Source organism: Cetorhinus maximus, unplaced genomic scaffold (assembly GCF_964194155.1).
Source record: "Cetorhinus maximus unplaced genomic scaffold, sCetMax3.hap1.1 HAP1_SCAFFOLD_909, whole genome shotgun sequence".
Classification (NCBI taxonomy): Eukaryota; Metazoa; Chordata; class Chondrichthyes; order Lamniformes; family Cetorhinidae; genus Cetorhinus; species Cetorhinus maximus.
This window is the reverse complement of record NW_027596851.1, coordinates 53,006-70,904: the sequence shown is the minus strand read 5'-3', so window position 1 is coordinate 70,904 and position 17,899 is coordinate 53,006. Positions and strand designations below refer to the sequence as shown.

At 45.8% G+C, this 17,899-nt stretch overlaps 1 protein-coding gene across 1 annotated transcript in view; it reads right to left on the bottom strand.

Annotated features, from left to right (window-relative positions):
* LOC144675070 (EVI5-like protein) overlaps positions 1-17,899 on the bottom strand; it is a 37,969-nt gene that overhangs the window by 11,678 nt on the left and 8,392 nt on the right. The window contains exons 3-5 of the mRNA XM_078536115.1: positions 15,713-15,937; positions 11,581-11,655; positions 9,429-9,554 (exon numbers count right to left, since the gene is read on the bottom strand). Of these exons, the coding sequence (XP_078392241.1) occupies positions 9,429-9,554; positions 11,581-11,655; positions 15,713-15,937 (426 nt within the window). The remainder of the gene's footprint in view (positions 1-9,428; positions 9,555-11,580; positions 11,656-15,712; positions 15,938-17,899) is intronic.

The following is a 17,899-nucleotide window of genomic DNA, read 5'->3' as shown; positions in this document are numbered from 1 at the left end:
AAACCTCTTGATGTTTCCCTTGATCACTTCCCACCAGTGTGTCAGGGACTCAAAGAGGGGTTTCACGGTTCTCCAACCTTTGAAAACCCTCTTGAGCTCCTCAATGTTCTCTGGGGTCAGCAGTTGCACGTTTAGCTTCCATGCCCCCCTGCCCACCCTCTGGTCTTCCTTTAAGTGACAGTCAGCCAGTAGGAGGCAGTGGTCAGAGAAGAACACTGGCTTGACATCGGTGGATCTGACTGCGAACGCTCGGGACACAAACAGCAAATATATCCTGGAACGGATGGACCCGTCTGGCCGCGACCAGGTGTACCTACGCTGCGCTCCGTCTGCAGGGTTGCTGAAGACGTTGTGCAGCTTGGCATCCTTAACTGTTTCCATCAGGGATCTGGACGTAGCGTCCAATCTGCTGTCGGCCCTGCTGGATCGTCCAGCCGCATCGATGATGCAGTTGAAGTCACCGCCCAGAATGACCGGCCTGGAGGTCGCCAGCAGCAGTGGGACTTGCTGAAAAACCTCCAGCCGCTCGGCCTTTTGTGCCGGGGTGTACACGTTAATTAACCGGAGTGGAGCATTCTTGTACATGACGTCTGCTACGAGGAGGCGCCCGCCCACCACCTCCTTAACCTCGGAGACGGTGAAGTTGCCTCCCCGCAGCAGAATACCCAGGCCGGAGGAACGAGAGTCGTTTCCTCCCGACCAGCTGCTACTTCCCCCTGCTGATTTTCCACTGCTTCCTCCTCCTCCATTGATTTGCTCTCCTGAGGAGTGGGAGGTTCAGGGGGCAGTGCTGTTGATCGGCTGTCTGTTGCCTCAATCTTTTCCTCCACCTTGTCTCTCTCTGTGTCCTCCTTTGTCCCGTTGTTCTCACTGGGGGCCATGGTGGTTGGAGTGTTGCAAGTGTCCTTGGTAGTAGTGACATGAAGCATTTCCCTGCTTCCCCCTCGTTGGCTTTGGCTGCCCGTGCATAAGTGAGGCAGCATTTGGGGCAGGTCCTGTAGAGTTGAGCTGCCTCGCCACACAGGTTGCAGCATTTAGTCTGTTTGCAGTCCTTTGTCTGGTGCCCTTCCTGTTTGCAGTTCTTGCAGAGGGAGGCGCTGCAGTTGGCCGCTGCATGAGCAGACTTGCCACATGAGCAACAAAGTTTGGGTTGCCCAGCGTAGACAAGGTAACCACGGCTTCCCCCGATAGCAAATCTGGAAGGAGGGTGGAAGGTGGCTCCCTGACCATCGGTCTTGAGCGTGACCTTAAACTGGCGTTTGCCTGTCCAGATCCCCAAATCGTCTCTAACCTCGGTGCAGCTCCCCACCTTGTCGAAGTACCTGGTGAGGAAGGTGAGCACGTCGATGACAGGGACGTGGGGGTTGTAGAGATGCACCGTCACCACACGGTCCCGTTGCAACGGCAGAGCAAAGAGCGGCTCCACCGTCAGGATCTTCATCTCCGGCTGGTCTCTCTTCTCCTCAAACACCTTCAGGAACTTGACGCAGGCAGCAACATTCCTGAAGCTCACGTCGAAATATCCAGCGCTGGGGAAGTGCTGCAGGGAGTAGATCTCCGCAGCTTCAAATCCACACGCCTTCAACAGGATCCTCCTGGCGAAGAAGGCCCGATTCATAGGTGCTCCTCCTTCGCTGTCCTTCACCGTGACTCAGACGGTGTTTGATACCCCATGGTATGGGGTTCGATTGGTTATAGCATTTGCTTCACGACCTTGCCCTGGCAGAACCACGATCATGGTCTCTCCCCTGCCAGGTAAGTAAGGGTTATGTTGGGCACGTTTTTCCCCCCTCATCTAGAGGCTTGTACATCGCGTCCCTGTGAACATGATCCATTTTGTAGTGCATTTCCACAGCACATCACTTCAGATTCAGGCTAGTGGTGAAAATCTGAAGAGTTTCATGCATTGCTAATTACAGAGACGCCTAATAGGTCACAATGTTCTGTAACTGCTCCCAGACATGCTACACCACAACGTAGCAATTTAAAGCCTTTTATTCTGCACTGGTAAACTGAAAGGAAGCAGAAATATCCAGATGCCAACTATGGCACATGGCCAATAAGACGTAAAGCTCCATCAAGCACTCACTTTGATTAGACAAGTACAAGAGGGCAAGAGAACAGGCTGCACTCCATTAGCTGCACTGTTCACTTCTGAACATTTAATTCAGTGTCTTAATTAGTTTCATTCATATTCAGGTATCACAGTTTAAGCAACTCCCTCTGTGCACTACAGAAAACTCCAGATTAAGCGTTCTGTTACCCTACATGGTGTAAGAAATCTAAAGCCTCTCTCTGCAATCCTACCCCCAAAAAAGTGATCTGTACACGCAACACGCCTACCTTCAACTTTCATCCCCTTCCTGTTTTAGATAAAATTCAAAACAACCTGACCACGTGTTAAATCCTGCCAGGATTGGGTGCTGAGTGATTACTCTCCCCATTGGGTAACCATGTGATCCTGCTGGCTTCTGCAGCCAATGCTCGTTTAACCAAAGTGGACCCGGCCAAGGGGGCCACGTGCGCGAGAGACTGAGCGAAGGGGGAGTGTGGACCTGCCATGGTGCATTCCACAAAGCAGCGGGGAGTGACGTCACAGGACAGCAAGGCACTTCCTTAAACTCGGAGTCAGGAAACGACCAATTTCAATCGGGGTGCGTGCAACAATCACAATAATAATCCAAGCATTGGCACAGAGCAGGTCTAGAGGCATTCATTAAAGTCAATGACTTAAACATTTTACTCAATAGATTGTAAAAGAGGTAATCGAGGATTTTTTCTTCAGTCATGGATGGGCAGCTGAGAGCTGCTGCTTACAATCCCTGCGCGGTGTGGGAACTTCAGGACATGATTCTTGGGGGGGCCACGGGTGGAGGAGGAGTTCCAGCTGCTTGAGCTCGAGCCCAGGTTTTCCAAGCTTGAGGGGCTGCAGTCACTGTGGAGCATGAGGGAGGATGAGAATTCCCAGGATCATACGTTCCAGGAGGTGATCACGACACAGGCAGTGAGAGATCAGGACTGGAGACGGGCGGCCATCAGGAAGAGGCAGGAAGTGGAGACTTCGGGGTGTGCGCCGCTCTCAAACTGGGACTTGGGATTGGAGACTGCTGGGAGTGACGATACCTTAAAGAGGTGCAGTCAGATCATGGCACCAGAGGGCAAGGGACAGCAAAGTGTAGAAATGCAGTTGTCATAGGAGATTCTATAGTTAGGGGGACAGACCAGGTTTCGTCATCATGAGTTCCACATGCTGTGCCGTCTCCCTGGTGCCAGGGAAAAGTACATCACAGAGAGGAGACAGAACACTCTGCAAAGGGAAGGGAGGGAGTCACAAGTTGTGGCACATATCAGTGTCACCAAGTAGAGGGGGCAGATATTGAGGTTCTATGGTCAGATTTTCAGAAGCTAGGGAAGATGTTGGAAAGTATGACCCTGAGGGTACCATCACAGAATTAATCTCTGGATTGCTCCCAGTGCCAGGCGCTGGTGACAGTAGAGATAGGAAGATAGGGAGGATCAGTACGTGGCTTGAAGCATGGTGCAGGAGGGACGGCTTGGGACATTGGGACCGGTACTGGGGCAGGAGGAACCTAGTCAAAAAGGGACAGGTGCACCTCAACAGGACTGGGACCATTGCCCTGATGGGAAGTTCACTCGTGTGGTTGGGGAGGATTTAAACTAAATTGGCAGGTGGATGGGCACCAGCGTATAGAAACAGAAAAGATGAATAAGGTGCATAAATGGAGTGTTGGACTGTACCAGAGAATGGGGTATTTCCCTATTAGGAGAGCACGATGAAGCAGGAATACAAAGACAGGTTTGCGATGCATGTATGTAAATGCACAAAGTTTAGATATTTTGGTGAATAAGGTTGGTGAGCTACAAGCACAAACAGCCGTGTAGGAATATGATGTGGTGGCAACAAGAGAAACATGGCTCAAAAATGCTGAGGACTGGGCACTCAATATACATGGATATAAAATGCTCAGGAAAGACAGGGAAGGAAAACAAGGGAGGTGGAGTAGCAGTACTGATTATGGAAGACATTGTAGAATTAGAAAGAAAGGATATCCTTCACAGGGCAAGGGCAGAACCGATTTGATTCAAGTTGAGAAGCAACAAGGGTACAGATCACGCTACTGGGGCTATTCTGAAGGCGCCCAAAAAGAGAGAGAGATAGAGGATTAAATCTGCAGGGAAATCACAGAGATATACATGAACTATCGTGTAGTGATACTAGGGAGCTTCAATTACCCAAATATCAACTGGGATAATGCTGGAGTAAAGGGTAAAGAGGGGAAGGAATTTCTGACATGTGAACAGGAGAACTTCCTTGGCCAGTATGTTCTTGGCCTGACCAGGATGGTTGCAGGGGAGGCGATGGCGCAGTGGTATAGTCGTCGGACTAACAATCCGGAGACCCAGGTCAGTGCTCCGGGGACCCAGGTTCGAATCCCGCCACAGCATACGGGATTCAATAAAAATGTCTAACGATGACCATCAAACCCATCTGATTCACTAATCATCGCCCTCCCTTAGCTTAGTTGAACACCACTTGGAGGAAGCACTGAGGGCGGCATGGGCCAGAATGTACTCTGGGTGGGGGAATTCAATTTCCATTACCAAGTGTGGCTGACCAAGCCTTAAAGGACATGGGTGCTAGACTGCGTCTTCTGCAGGTGGTGAAGGAACCAACAAGAGGGAAAAACATACTTGATCTCATCCTCACCAACCTGCCTGCCGCAGATGCATCTGTCCATGACAGTGTCGGTAGGAGTGACTACTGCACAGTCGACGTCCCATCTCCATCATGTTGTGTGGCACTGTCACTGTGCTAAATGGGATAGGTTTCGAACAGATCTAGCTGGGCATCCATGAGAGGCTGTGGGCTACCAGCAGCAACAGAATTGTACTCAACCACAATCCATAACCTCATTGCTTGACATATCCCCCACTCTACCATTGCCATCAAGAACATCATTCAATGAAGAGTGCAGGAGGGCATGCCAGGAGCAGCAACAGGCAGACCTAAAAATGAGGTGTTGACCTGGTGAAGCTATAACACAGGACTACCTGCATGCCAAGCAGCAAGTGATAGCTAAATGATCCCATAACCAACAGATCTAAGCTCTGCAGGCCTGCCACAACCAGAATGATGGGGGACAATTAAACAACTCACTGGAGGCAGCAGCTCCACAAATATCCCATCCTCAATGATGGGGGAGCTCAGTCACACCAGTGCAAAAGATAAGCTTGTGGCCGTCAGCCAGAACTGCCGAGTGGATGGTCCATCTCGGCCTCCTCCAGAGGTCCCCAGCATCACAGATGCCAGTCTTCAGCCAATTTGAATCACTCCATATGATATCAAGAAATGGCTGAAGGCACTGGATACTGCAAAGACTATGGGCCCTGACAATATTTCAGCAATAGTACTGAAGACGTGTGCTCCAGAACTTGCCGCACCCCTAGCCAAGCTTTTCCAGTACAGCTACAACACCGGCATCTAACCGGCTATGTGGAAAATTGCCCAGGTATGGCCTGTACACAAAAAGCAGGACAAAGCCAACCCGGCCAATTATCGCCCCATCAGTCTACTCTCCATCATCAGTAAAGTAATGAAAGGGGTCATCAAAAGTGCAATCAAGCGGCACTTGTTTAACAATAACCTGCTCACTGACACCACTCAGCTCCTGACCTCATTACAGCCTTGGTTCAAACATGGACAAAAGAGCTGAACTCCCGAGGTGAGGTGAGAGTGACTGCCCTTGACATCAAGGCCACATTTGACCGAGTGTGGCATCAAGGAGCACTAGCAAAACTCGAGTCAGTGGGAATCAGGGGAAAACTCTCCACTGGTTGGAGTCATACCTAGCATAAAGGAAGATGGTTGAGGTTGTTGGAGGTCAATCATCTCAGCTCCAGGACATCACTGCAGGAGTTCCTCAGGGTAGTGTCCTCAGCCCAACCATGTTCAGCTACTTTATCAATGATCTTCCTTCCATCATAAGATCAGAAGTGGGGATATTCGCTGAAGATTGCACAATGTTCAGCACCATTCGTGACTCCTCAGATACTGAAGCACTCCATGTCCAAATGCAGCAAGACCTGAACAATATCCAGGCTTGGGTTGACAAGTGGCAAGTAACATTTGTGCCACACAAGTGCCAGGAAATGACCATCTCCAACGAGAGAGAGTCTAACCATCGCCCCTTGATGTTCAATGGCATTACCATCACTGAATCCCCCAATTTCAACATCCTGGGGGGGGTTACCATTGACCAGAAACTGAACTGTTCTAGCCATATAAATACTGTGGCTACAAGAGCAGGTTAGAGGCTAGGAATCCTGCAGTGAGTAACTCACCTCATGACTCCTCAAAGCCTGTTCACCATCCACAGGGCACAAGTCAGGAGTGTGATGGAATACTCCCCACTTGCCTGGATGAGTGCAAGCTGCAAAACACTCGAGAAGCTTGACACCATCCAGGACAAAGCATCCTGCTTGATTGGCACCATATCCACAAACATTCACTCCGTCCACCACGACACACAGTAGCGCCACTGCGTACCATCTACAAGATACACTGCAGGAATTCACCAAGGCTCCTTAGACAGTACCTTCCAAGCTCACAATCACTGCCGTCTAGAAGGACAAGGGCAGCAGATAGATGGGAACACCATCACCTGGAAGTTCCCCTCCAAGTCACTCACTATCCTGACTTGGAAATATATCGCCGTTCCTTCACTGTCGCTGGGACAAAATCCTGGAACTCCCTCCCTAACAGCACTGTGGGTGTACCTACACCACATGGACTGCAGCAGTTCAAGAAGGCAGCTCACTACCACCTTCTCAAGGGCCACTAGGGATAGGCAATAAATGCTGGCCCAGCTAGCGAAGCCCACATCCCGTGAATTAATTTTTTTTTAAAAATCTGGTGCTGGGAAACGAGGCAGGCCAAGTGGACTAAATGTCTCTGGGGGAACACTTGAGCAAGAGTGATCATCATATCGTAAGATTTAGACTAGTAATGCAAAAGACCAAGAAGCAATGTAAGGTAGAACATCTAAATTGAAAGAGGCTATTTTCAATGGGATCAGAAGGGATTCAGCCAAGGCAAAATGGAACCAAAGAAAGACAGAAAGAACTGTAACAGAACGATGGGTGATCTTTCAGCAAGAGATGCTTCAGGCACAGACTTTGTACATTCCAACAGGAGGGAAAGGCACAGGAACCAAAACCCAGGCTCCTTGGAAGACAAGAGATATAGAGAAAACGAAGAAACAAAAAAGGAAGGAGGGTGTATGATGCATGTCAAGTGAATTCTTCAAGCAAGAAACAGATCAAATACAATAGGTTAAGGGGAAGTGAAGAGGAAAATATGACTGACAAAGAGAGAGTATGAGAACAGAATGGCAGTCAACGTAAAAGGAACCCAAAAATCTTCCAGTAGCACATAAATAGTCACCGGGTAGGAGATGGAGTGGGTCCGAAAGGCACTAAGGGTGATGTATGCTCAGAGGCACAGGGTAAGGCTAGAATACTTAATGAGTACTTTGCATTAGTGTTTATGAAAGAAGAGGAAGCTGACAAAATATTGGTAGAGGTAACGAATGGGGTGAAAATTGAGAGACAGGAGGTATCGCATAGGCTGACTACATTTTGAGTCGATAAGTCATCTGATCTGGACGGCTTGCACCCCAGGTTGCTAAAGGAAGTGGAGGTGGAGATAGAGAAAGGGCTTGCCATAATTTTCCAATCATCCCTTAATATGGGTGAGGTGCCAGAGAATTGGAGTGTGGCAAATGTGACACCCTTAGTGGAGAAAGGCAAGGTCAGTCCTGACAACTGCAGGCCAGTCAATTCAACATCAGTTATGAGGAGGGTTTTAGTGACTGAAGGCACTTGGAGATGTTTGGGTTAATTAAGTTCCAGCACAGATTTGCAAAAGGCAGATTGTGCTCGACAAACTAACGGAATTCTTTGAAGTAACAGAGATGGTTGATGAAGGGAATGCAATGGTTTGTCAGCTATATGGGTTTTAAGAAAACCTTTGACAAAAGTACCAGATAAAAGACTGGTTAACAAAATTGTGATGCATGGAATAAGAGGGTCAGTGTCTAATTGGATAAAAAGTGTCTTAAGGTCAGAAAAAACTGATCCTTATTAGCTGATAGTGCAAGGACTAGGGGGCACAGGTTTAAGGTTTTGGCTAAGATATGCGGGGAAACGAGAGGAAGAGCTTTTGTACACAGTGAGTGGTCATGACCTAGAAAACTCTGCTCACAAGTGTGGTTAAAACAGGGACAATGAACTATTTCAAAAAGGAAATTGGACGAGCATTTGAAGGAAAAAAACTTGCAGGGTTTGGGGAATAGAGCGGGGGAATGGGACTGAGTGCTCCACGGACAGTCAGCATAGACTAGATGGGCCAAATTAACTCCTCCTGTGCCATAAATTGACTCTATGGCTCTTGTAAATAACTGGGAGTTATCAATTCAGTCTTGTAATCCTACCCTGCTGCGGGCTTGAAAGGATAAATTTGTTAGGAAGAAAACAGAAGTCAATTGCCCCGTACATCCATTCTGTGGTGCACCGCATTACAGTAATTTTACATCTAATCTCATTTAGGAGTTCAGATTTCTAACATAGCTTGCAATCACTTCCAGGCATTCATTATTCATTATTTCCTCCTACTAAACATTGGCAAGACTGAAGCCATTGTTTCTGGTCCATGCTCCAAACTCCATCCCTCACCCTGGCAACAGTCTCAGAATAAGCCAGTCTTGTTCACAGCTTTGGTGTCACATGCAGTGAACTTCCAGCCTCTCATTCCTGCATCACTAAGACCACCTATCTCCACCTCTGCAACATTGCCCGACTTCACCCCCAACTCAGCTCATCTGCTTTGGAAAGCCTCATTGATGCCTTCACTAACTCTAGAATTGACTATCCCAACCCACTCCTGGCTGCTCTCCCACGTTCCACCCACCGTAAACTTGAGGTCATCTAAAATTCTGCTGCCTGCCTCTCAACTCACGCCAAGTCCCGTTTCCCTATCACCCCTGTCCTCGCTGACCTGAACCTTGACTGTAAAATTCTCACCCTTCGTGGTCTCGTCCCTCTCTACCTCTGCAATGTCTTCCAACCCCACAGCCCTCAGATATCTGTCTTCATCTAATTCCCTTGTGCGTTCCTGATTTTAATGCTCTGCCGTTGGTGGCCAGACCTTCAGTTGCCTCAGCTCCAAGTTCTGGAATTCCCTCTTTACACTTCGCTGCTTCTGAACTTGGCTTTCCTCCTTTAAAATGCTACTTGAAAAATACCTCCAAGCTTTTGTGAGTGAGCAAGGATTGCTCAGTTTACTCCAAGTGTTTCTCTCTCAATTCTCTCGAATGCAACGCCTGGCTTTGTAGGAATCAGCTGGTTACCTGTATTAAGTACTCAAACTGGTAGATGCAGAGTCCCAGCTCTGCCATACTGGGTTTGAAGAGCTCCCGCAATCGATATTCTTGCATCAAACGCACAAACACACAAAAGGCTTCTTCCTCGGGCATCTATAAAAGGAAAGAGAAATTTGCTGCAGGCGAGGCACCGGGAAAACGTGCAAACAATTTCATTTCTGCACAGGCTCAAATTAAACCATAAGGCTATTGGCTAAAGAGCAGCGATTATTGAGGAAGATTTCATTGTCAAAGAAGCAAATACAGAAGGTGTAAAAGAAGCTTCCAGCTCTTTACACAATCCCTTGGAAGAGCTGTGGGAAATAGTTATGGCGAGAATAAAATGTGGGTTTTAAATTCTTCCCCTGAGGCTATTCTGTTACTCTATTTGAAATGGGATTACTAGGTCTACAAGATTGCTATAACATTTAACAGAATAAACACCTGGAGCACTCACAGGGCTCCTAGAATGAGATTTTTAAAAGATCCACATAAAACTGGTTGTTACATCCTGACAATGTCAATGAATAAATATTCGACTACTCTTTGACAGCATTTCAGTTTTATGATGGTGTAGTTCAGGCAGCATCTTTCACAGGATGCCTGCTGTGAATAATAATGCCCTAAAATTAGGCTGACTACCTGGCAAGTTTCTGATTGTTTGTTTAATCTCAATGGGCTAGATGGATTACACACTCTACACACTGCTTTCATACAGGAGCATCAGTCAAGGCCTGTTCACTGGGTTAATACTGCACAAAGCAAGTTCCATCCTGTGTGCAGAACACCTGGTTATGTGAATCACAGAGCAGAAAAGACCCTTCGGCCCATCGAGTCTGCACCAACACATGAGAAACACCTGACCTTTCTACCTAATCGCATTTACCAGCACTTGGCCCATAGCCATGAATGTTATGACATGCCAAGTGCTCATCCAGGTACTTTTTAAAGGATGTGAGGCAACCCACCTCCACCACCCTCCCAGGCAGTGCATTCCAGACCGTCACCACCCTCTGGGTAAAACATTTTTCCTCACATCCCCCCAAACCTCCTGCCCCTCACCTTGAACTTATGTCCCCTCGTAACTGACCCTTCAACTAAGGGGAACAGCTGCTCCCTATCCACCCTGTCCATGCCTCTCATAATCTTATACACCTCGATCAGGTCACCCCTCAGTCTTCTCTGTTCCAACGAAAACAACCCAAGTCTATCCAACCTCTCTTCATAACTTAAATGTTTCATCCCAGGCAACATCCTGGTGAATCACCTCTGTACCCCCTCCAGTGAAATCACATCCTTCCTATAATGTGGCGACCAGAACTGCACACAGCACTCCAGCTGTGGCCTCACCAAGGTTCTATACAACTCCAACATGACCCCCTTACTTTTGTAATCTATGCCTCAATTGATAAAGGCAGGTGTCCCATATACCTTTTTCACCACCCCACTAACATGCCCCTCTGCCTTCAGAGATCTATGGACACACACGGCAAGGTCCCTTTGTTCCTCAGAACTTCCTAGTGTCATGCCGTTCATTGAATACTTCCTTGTCAAATTACTCCTTCCAAAGTGTATCACCTCACACTTTTCAGGGTTAAATTCCATCTGCCACTTACCTGCCCATTTGACCATCCCATCTGTATCTTCCTGTAGCCCAAGACACTCAACCTCACCGTTAACCACCCGGCCAATCTTTGTGTTATCCGCAAACCTACTAATCCTACCTCCCACATAGTCATCTATGTCATTTATATAAATGACAAATAATAGGGTGAGCACAGATCCCTGTGGTACGCCACTGGACACTGGCTTCCAGTCACTAAAGCATCCTTCTCTCATCACACTCTGTCTCCTGCAACTAAGCCAATTTTGAATCCACCTTATCAAATTACCCTGTATCCCATGCACATTTGCCTTCTTTATAAGTCTCCCATGTGGGACCTTGTCAAAGGCTTTGCTGAAATCCATATGGATCAAATATCTGAAATAAAAGATTGCTCTAACAAAGCTGATCCTTGAAACACCAGGGAAAGGGTCGAGACCTTACACTAAGATACTTAGACACAAGCGCCATACCATTACAATGTTCAGCAGGAATTGCTGACCCTGGTACATCACTGGAGAAATTATTCACACTAACCTGCATGAGGAGCAGCCCCACAATGAATGCACTTCCTTGGCAATATCCAACTTCACGGTCAACTAGAGAGTATGCCTGGAACAAAGCAACTGAATGCAGTCTCAAACCTGGGAGAAAATTCAGATACTTACACCACATGGTGACTCAGCAGCACAGTGATGGTTAATAGACAGTTATATTGCTGCTTAACAATAATGGGAATATTGGAAGCTCTGTCTGTCAAACTAACAAGGGCCTATAGAACCAACCTATCCAAGGTCTTGTTCAATTATTTGCACTACCTGGTATACATGAACGAGATTGCACTATAATGGATCTTAAGAGTACAGCTTAGTAAATGTTAAGTTTTCACCTTGCAGGTTATGACGATGCAAAACCCTCCATGGGTTATTCCTTGACAATTGTCAATGTGACTATTATCCGTGTGCTAATAATAAAGTGATAATGAGTCAGACATACCTCCATTGCCCATAGCCCATTGTCGCAGTATGTAACATGTCAGTCAGGCTGCTCAGTCACACGTGACAGAATCTAGGGAAAAGGCCATCCCTTGGTACACTGAGTTCCTTGGGTACATTAACCATTGTATATTTTCTGGAATACCGTCAACCCGTGAGGGTGCACAGGTAAGAGTTACACACACCAGCTTTTAAGCTTAAATTTACTGCTTTTGATTCAAATTCATTGAATTCGACTTCTTTCAGTGCTAACTTCTCTATTTGGTGTTGTCGATGTAATTCAAATCGAGTATAAAAGTACACGGGGAAGTAAAAGTGAAATGAATTATGGCTTGAACGGCTCAAGTTCAAGAATTGGTGAACAGCTGCTTTCTCTGCTGCAAATTAAATGACTCTAGTCTTGTTTGTCTAGTGTTTACTCTAAGGGTGAAATTTGTTTAATTTGAAATGACATTGCAGCCCTCAATGAGATCCCAACATCGAATTCACTTCCCCGTATCCATCATTCCATTTCCCAGCACTGAGTCGATAATTTAAAGATGTGCTGTATTATTCCAATCCCAAGACACTTGAAGAAGTACGAGGCTAGACACTAATACTTTTCTTGATAATAGGTTTATTTACAGAATGCAGCATTCCATCCGTCTGCTTCCTATCTACTGTAGGCCTGAGGACAGCAGCCACTAATTGTTGCAATTTTGTATTTTTGCATTTTATTTCTGCTTTGCTCTTGATTTTAAGTCTAGGTTGAATATTTAAAGTTATTTTGTATTGAATCTTACTTTGGAGACATTGATCTAAACCTAGCTGTGATTATTATTGATTAGTTAATCAAAGCACAAATCAGTAGGGACGTGTTTTCCCAAGACCTTGTTTTCCATGTTGGGCCATCCACAGCTCTTGTTTGGTTTACGACTCTGTTATTTTAGTAATCTAATGGGGAAAAAGTTATTTTTTTATTCATCAGAAGTCCCTTTACTTACTGTATTCGATGATCCTTGAACTACAACCAGGACAATGATTAGGCTTACATGGGGCGGTCAACTATGGTGTGGAATCAGGAGATGAAGTTTGATTGATGGACATGCAGCCTGACTGATGGCAGTTCAAAGGATGTGTAAACAACTTGAATAGGCAAATTTGTTGAGAGCCTGCAGTGCCTGTGAGGAGAATTGATAAGGACATGTGTTTACCAGGCCTGTTTTGAGAAGATCTGAACAAGGTCGCGAAAGACTGGAGTGGAGCAAGAAATCTGGCTTAAAAGGGACGCTGCTTCCAGGATTCAGTGCTGCAGCCAGAGTGGGATAGTCAACCACTGGAGGCTGCTGGGGGAATGGCCAGGAACAGAGTGACTGACTGCAGTACCCATCCACTGTGAGGTTATTTGGAGACTTTGAGATGTATGAACCAAAGGGAATTTTACCGAATTAGGTTCCTGTCGTGGGACAGACTAATTTGCAGTTATCCATTCTGGGGAGTTGTTGTAAGCAGACCAGTTTGAGGTTAACATTCGTAAAATAATAAATATATATAATATATAAATAATATATATGCCTGTAATATAGTATTATTAGAGTTGCCTTTCTTCCTTTTAATATATAAAGTGCTTTCTCCTTTCAATAAAGTTATCTTTATTTTTACTTTTTTTTTAAATCAATTATAATTGTTATATCACTATCATTGTCTTAATTTTCATTATTCAATAATCATTCATTATTCAATAAAATTGTTGTTTTAACACGTTACTTGGCATTGTCACTCATTCCTGTTATGTCTGGAGTACAGCTCCGAACCCAAGTGAGACTCCGTAGGGATACTTTCATCCCCCTTACACAACCAACCAAGTGTCCCAGCAGTCTCTCTTTATAAGTGTTCTAAGTACTTAATTAAACAATGCCCTTCATCAGTGCATCTTAATATAATTAGAACTTCATTTACATGCCGTGGCATAGCACATAACCCTTTGTAGCCCACGGTGTAAGCATGAGTCCCCATATGATAAGTTACCATTTTAGAGCAGCCTTTAGGGAGCTATCTAACAGAAAGGTAGATGTTCCTTGCACACAGAGGCAAGACAACATTGAGGGGGTGTCAGTGATGGCCTCTTCAGTGTTGGGAAATGTAGTTCACTTTCCAGTATCCGTTATTTCAGGTTGGGATCGAATTGAGGAATGCAAAGTCTTGTGACTTTTTTTAAAAAGTAGGATATCCTGAGAAATTGCAGACCTGTCTGAATTAGGACTGATGTGGTTCTAATCGGATCTGTGTCTTAACTTCATTTATCCACCTTTGTTCCAAACACGAACCTTACCTGACAAAAATCTATCAATCTCAGTTCTGAATAGCCACAGTGGCCTCAACAGCTTTTTGGGGGAGAATGTTCCAGATTTCCACCATTGTGTGTGAACAAGGCCTTCCTGATATCACCCCTGAATGCAAAATGCTGCAGATGCTGGAAATCTGAATTATGAACAGAAAATGCTCAGCAGGTCCGGCAGCATCTGTGGAGAGAGAAATCAAGTTAATATTTCAGGTTGATGGCCTTTCTGAGCCAGTTCTTGTGAAAGGTCATCAATCTAAAATGTTACCTGTTTCTCCCTCCACAGATGCTACCTGACCTGCTGAGTATTTCCAGCACTGTTTTATATCACTCCTAGTGGCCCAACTCTAATCTTAAAGTTGTGGGCCCTTGTTCCAGAGTCCCCCACCAGAGGAAATAATCCTCCACAGTTCCCAGTTTCTCGCCTTTAGTAAATAATCCGATTTAACTTTCTCAGGTCCAAAGTGGATGACCTCGCACCCACCCCACACTGAACTCCATCTGCCACAGATTTTCCCCACTTCCTTAATCAATCAATGTCCCTTCACAACTTCTGCTCCCATTTACTCTATTACTGTTTCACCACGGGAGAGATTCTCTTGGTGAATTTATAGAGCAAATCTAAACCACACATCCTTTTTGGCCAAAATGTTGTAACTGGGGAAGTTACAAAGGTCACAAAGTGAAGCTTCACTCAACATCCAGGCCAAGCAGCTGCTGTACCTGGAAACAGGCTCCAGGGTGTGCATGCCTGCTCGTTGTGAGGTGTACTTCTAGAAATTCAATCAATCCAACATGAATAATTTACAAGACACTGGACTCCCCAACAAAATGTTTCCATAACCCAGCAACTTGCCTTCAAAAGCTTGCATCTATATAATAAACCCAGGAGAGATCGGAGAACCAGAGGGGTTTAGGGAAGGAATTCCAGAGCTTAGGGCCAAGACAACTGAAGACACAGACAACAGTTGTGAGATGGAGGAAGTGGAGGATGGACAAGAGCCTGAATTGAAGGAGTGCACAGCTCTCAAAGGGTTGTTGGGGCTGGAGGAGGATATGGAGATAGGGAGGAGCGAGGCCATTAAGGGGTTGGAACATAAGATGAGAATTTTAAATTTGGGGTGCTGCTGGACCCATGAGACGATTTAAGTCGGTGACCACTGGGGTGATGGATGAATGAGACTTGATGTGAATTCAGATATGGGCAGAGCTTTAGATGAGCTTAAGTTTACAGGGGGCTAAAACTGAGAGGCCAGCCAGAGGAGAATAGGAATAATCAAGGTTGGAGTAAACAAGTCTTCAGCAAAGGGATGAGGAAATCATAACTGGGTTGGAGTTAAGTCTCATCTCTCACCTTCATGACATTGAACAGCACCTCTTGTCCGAGACTGTCTTGTCCTTTAAAGAATTCATGCTCTGGGTACGTGCGAGCAATGTCTCTCCGGATCAACTTCTCACAGGGAGAGGTCATCTTTAGCAACTCTGAATACTGATTTTTCACCGGCATGTCAGTCGCATTGCATAGTAACTGCCAGACAATCCCCCGGAAATGGTGCGGAATTCCTTTCCGAATAAGCTCCTGAAAAGAAGAGACATTTCTTTCATTTCTTCCCCCTCTTATCCAATTTCCCTTCTACCACCTGAAAAGGCACTGGGCTAATGTTTCCTGTGCAGCGAAACCCTGCAGCCCTTTGCCCAAGTAACTACTCTACACAGAAGCCCAAACACCGAGCAAATCAACCACATTGAGCAACTCCAGCAGAGGTTACTGGACAGCTTTAAGGAGAAGACCTGGCCATTTTCCCCTCCTTAGCTTAGAGCCACTGAGGACAGCTACAGCATCAGTATCCAGAGAAAGGGTTATTGCTATTGGCTTCAGTATGCCAACCCAGAACCCTTCCATTCTGTAATTACCCATTAAGACAAAAAGAAAGGCCTACAGAGAATGACATATTGTTTATCAGATATGAACACAATGTTCAAATCACAACCAACCATGCAGTCAGCAAAATCCTTCAGAGCTGCCCACGGGGTGGGAGAATAGCATGTGCTCATTAACCCCTCCAGCTTTTCCCTCCCGCATAGTGCTCAGCACCTTACTAACCTGGCAAGATCACCTCTACACTTTCTAGATTTGACCTTCAACCAGAAATAAAATGAAGTGACGTTTTGAACTGAAGCTCATTAAGTCTTTCTATTATCGGCGTGGTGGGGGAACTTTGGAGCATGAGCATCCGCAGGCAACAGTCAGGTTAGTAACTTGCTCAAGAATCTTTCACTGCAGTCCTGAGTACCCCAATGACAACATCATCTTTCCCTTGTGCATGATACTCGAGCTCTGGTTGGCACTTTCTTACAGCAGGGGCCACCGAAGATTGATAACTCCAGAGTTGGTAAGAATTGAAACTGTATCCCTCACTGTTACACAGTCTGATGGTTCTCAAACTCACTGTAACACTTTACTCCAAACCCTTCCCATCCCGACTCACCCCACCACCCTCTTGGGTGCATTAGGAATAAGAGTTATTTCATCTCAAGTCTATCCCCTCTCCCACACACCATAATACTGTTGTTAGGGCAAGGGAGAGTGGGGAAATTAAACTCCTTTATTTTTCTCGCCCTATGTCCTAAGCAGAGGTGTTTTAATTTTTGAAATAGGCTTTGGCGTGTTTCCCCAGACTTCTGTTTGTGAAGTTAATTTAAAAGTGACTCGCAGCAAACTCTCTTTAGGGTTAAATCAGAAGTATTGTTTATTCATGCATTCAAACACAGGGGAGATTGTCGCAACTGCATACACAGGAGATAGGAAAGAAAAGAGTTTTACAATTAGGAATAACTTAAAACAAAAAAAACAAAGATGTGGATATTAATTCACATGAATGTCAAGAGTCCAGAATGTCAGAGTCCACTGAGGGTTCCTTCACCTTAGGAGTTAAAGTTCAGGTGGGTTTAGCTAGCTGAAAGCAGGAGTTGCAGAATTCCTTTAAAGTTGGTGCTGACGCAGCAAGTTGGGGTTGGTATCCAGAGACTTGCTCCACTCTACAGGCAATGGCAGGAATCTTCCAGAGAACAAGGTTTTGACTTGAGACAGGCTTTGTTGTCAGCCTGGAGTCCTGCTTTGATGTTGACAGGTTGGATGTTAATAGCAGACTGCCCTTGGAGTTCAGGAATGTAACATTAAAACTTTCCAAAGGCTAAAGAAGTTTAGGTCATGTGATGTTGCCCATTGATGAGACATTTTCAGGGTAACAATCAGTTTCTATGCCTCTGGTCAAAATCTATCATTCACCTTAGGAGATAGATGGTGGTTATTAGCACCTCCACACATATAGCAAGTTTCGATGGCTCTCTCTTGTTATAAGTCCAGGCTGGGCAGACAGAACATATGCTGCTGCCTTATTTCATTGACTCTAATGGGTTCACACAATGATAGGTGAGAGATTCCATGAGGATGAGGGTTGAGCTTTGTCCTCTAATTGCTGCTGGAAGCTTCCAGAACTGTAGCCACCGTACAAATCATGTGACCTGCAGCAGCCATGTT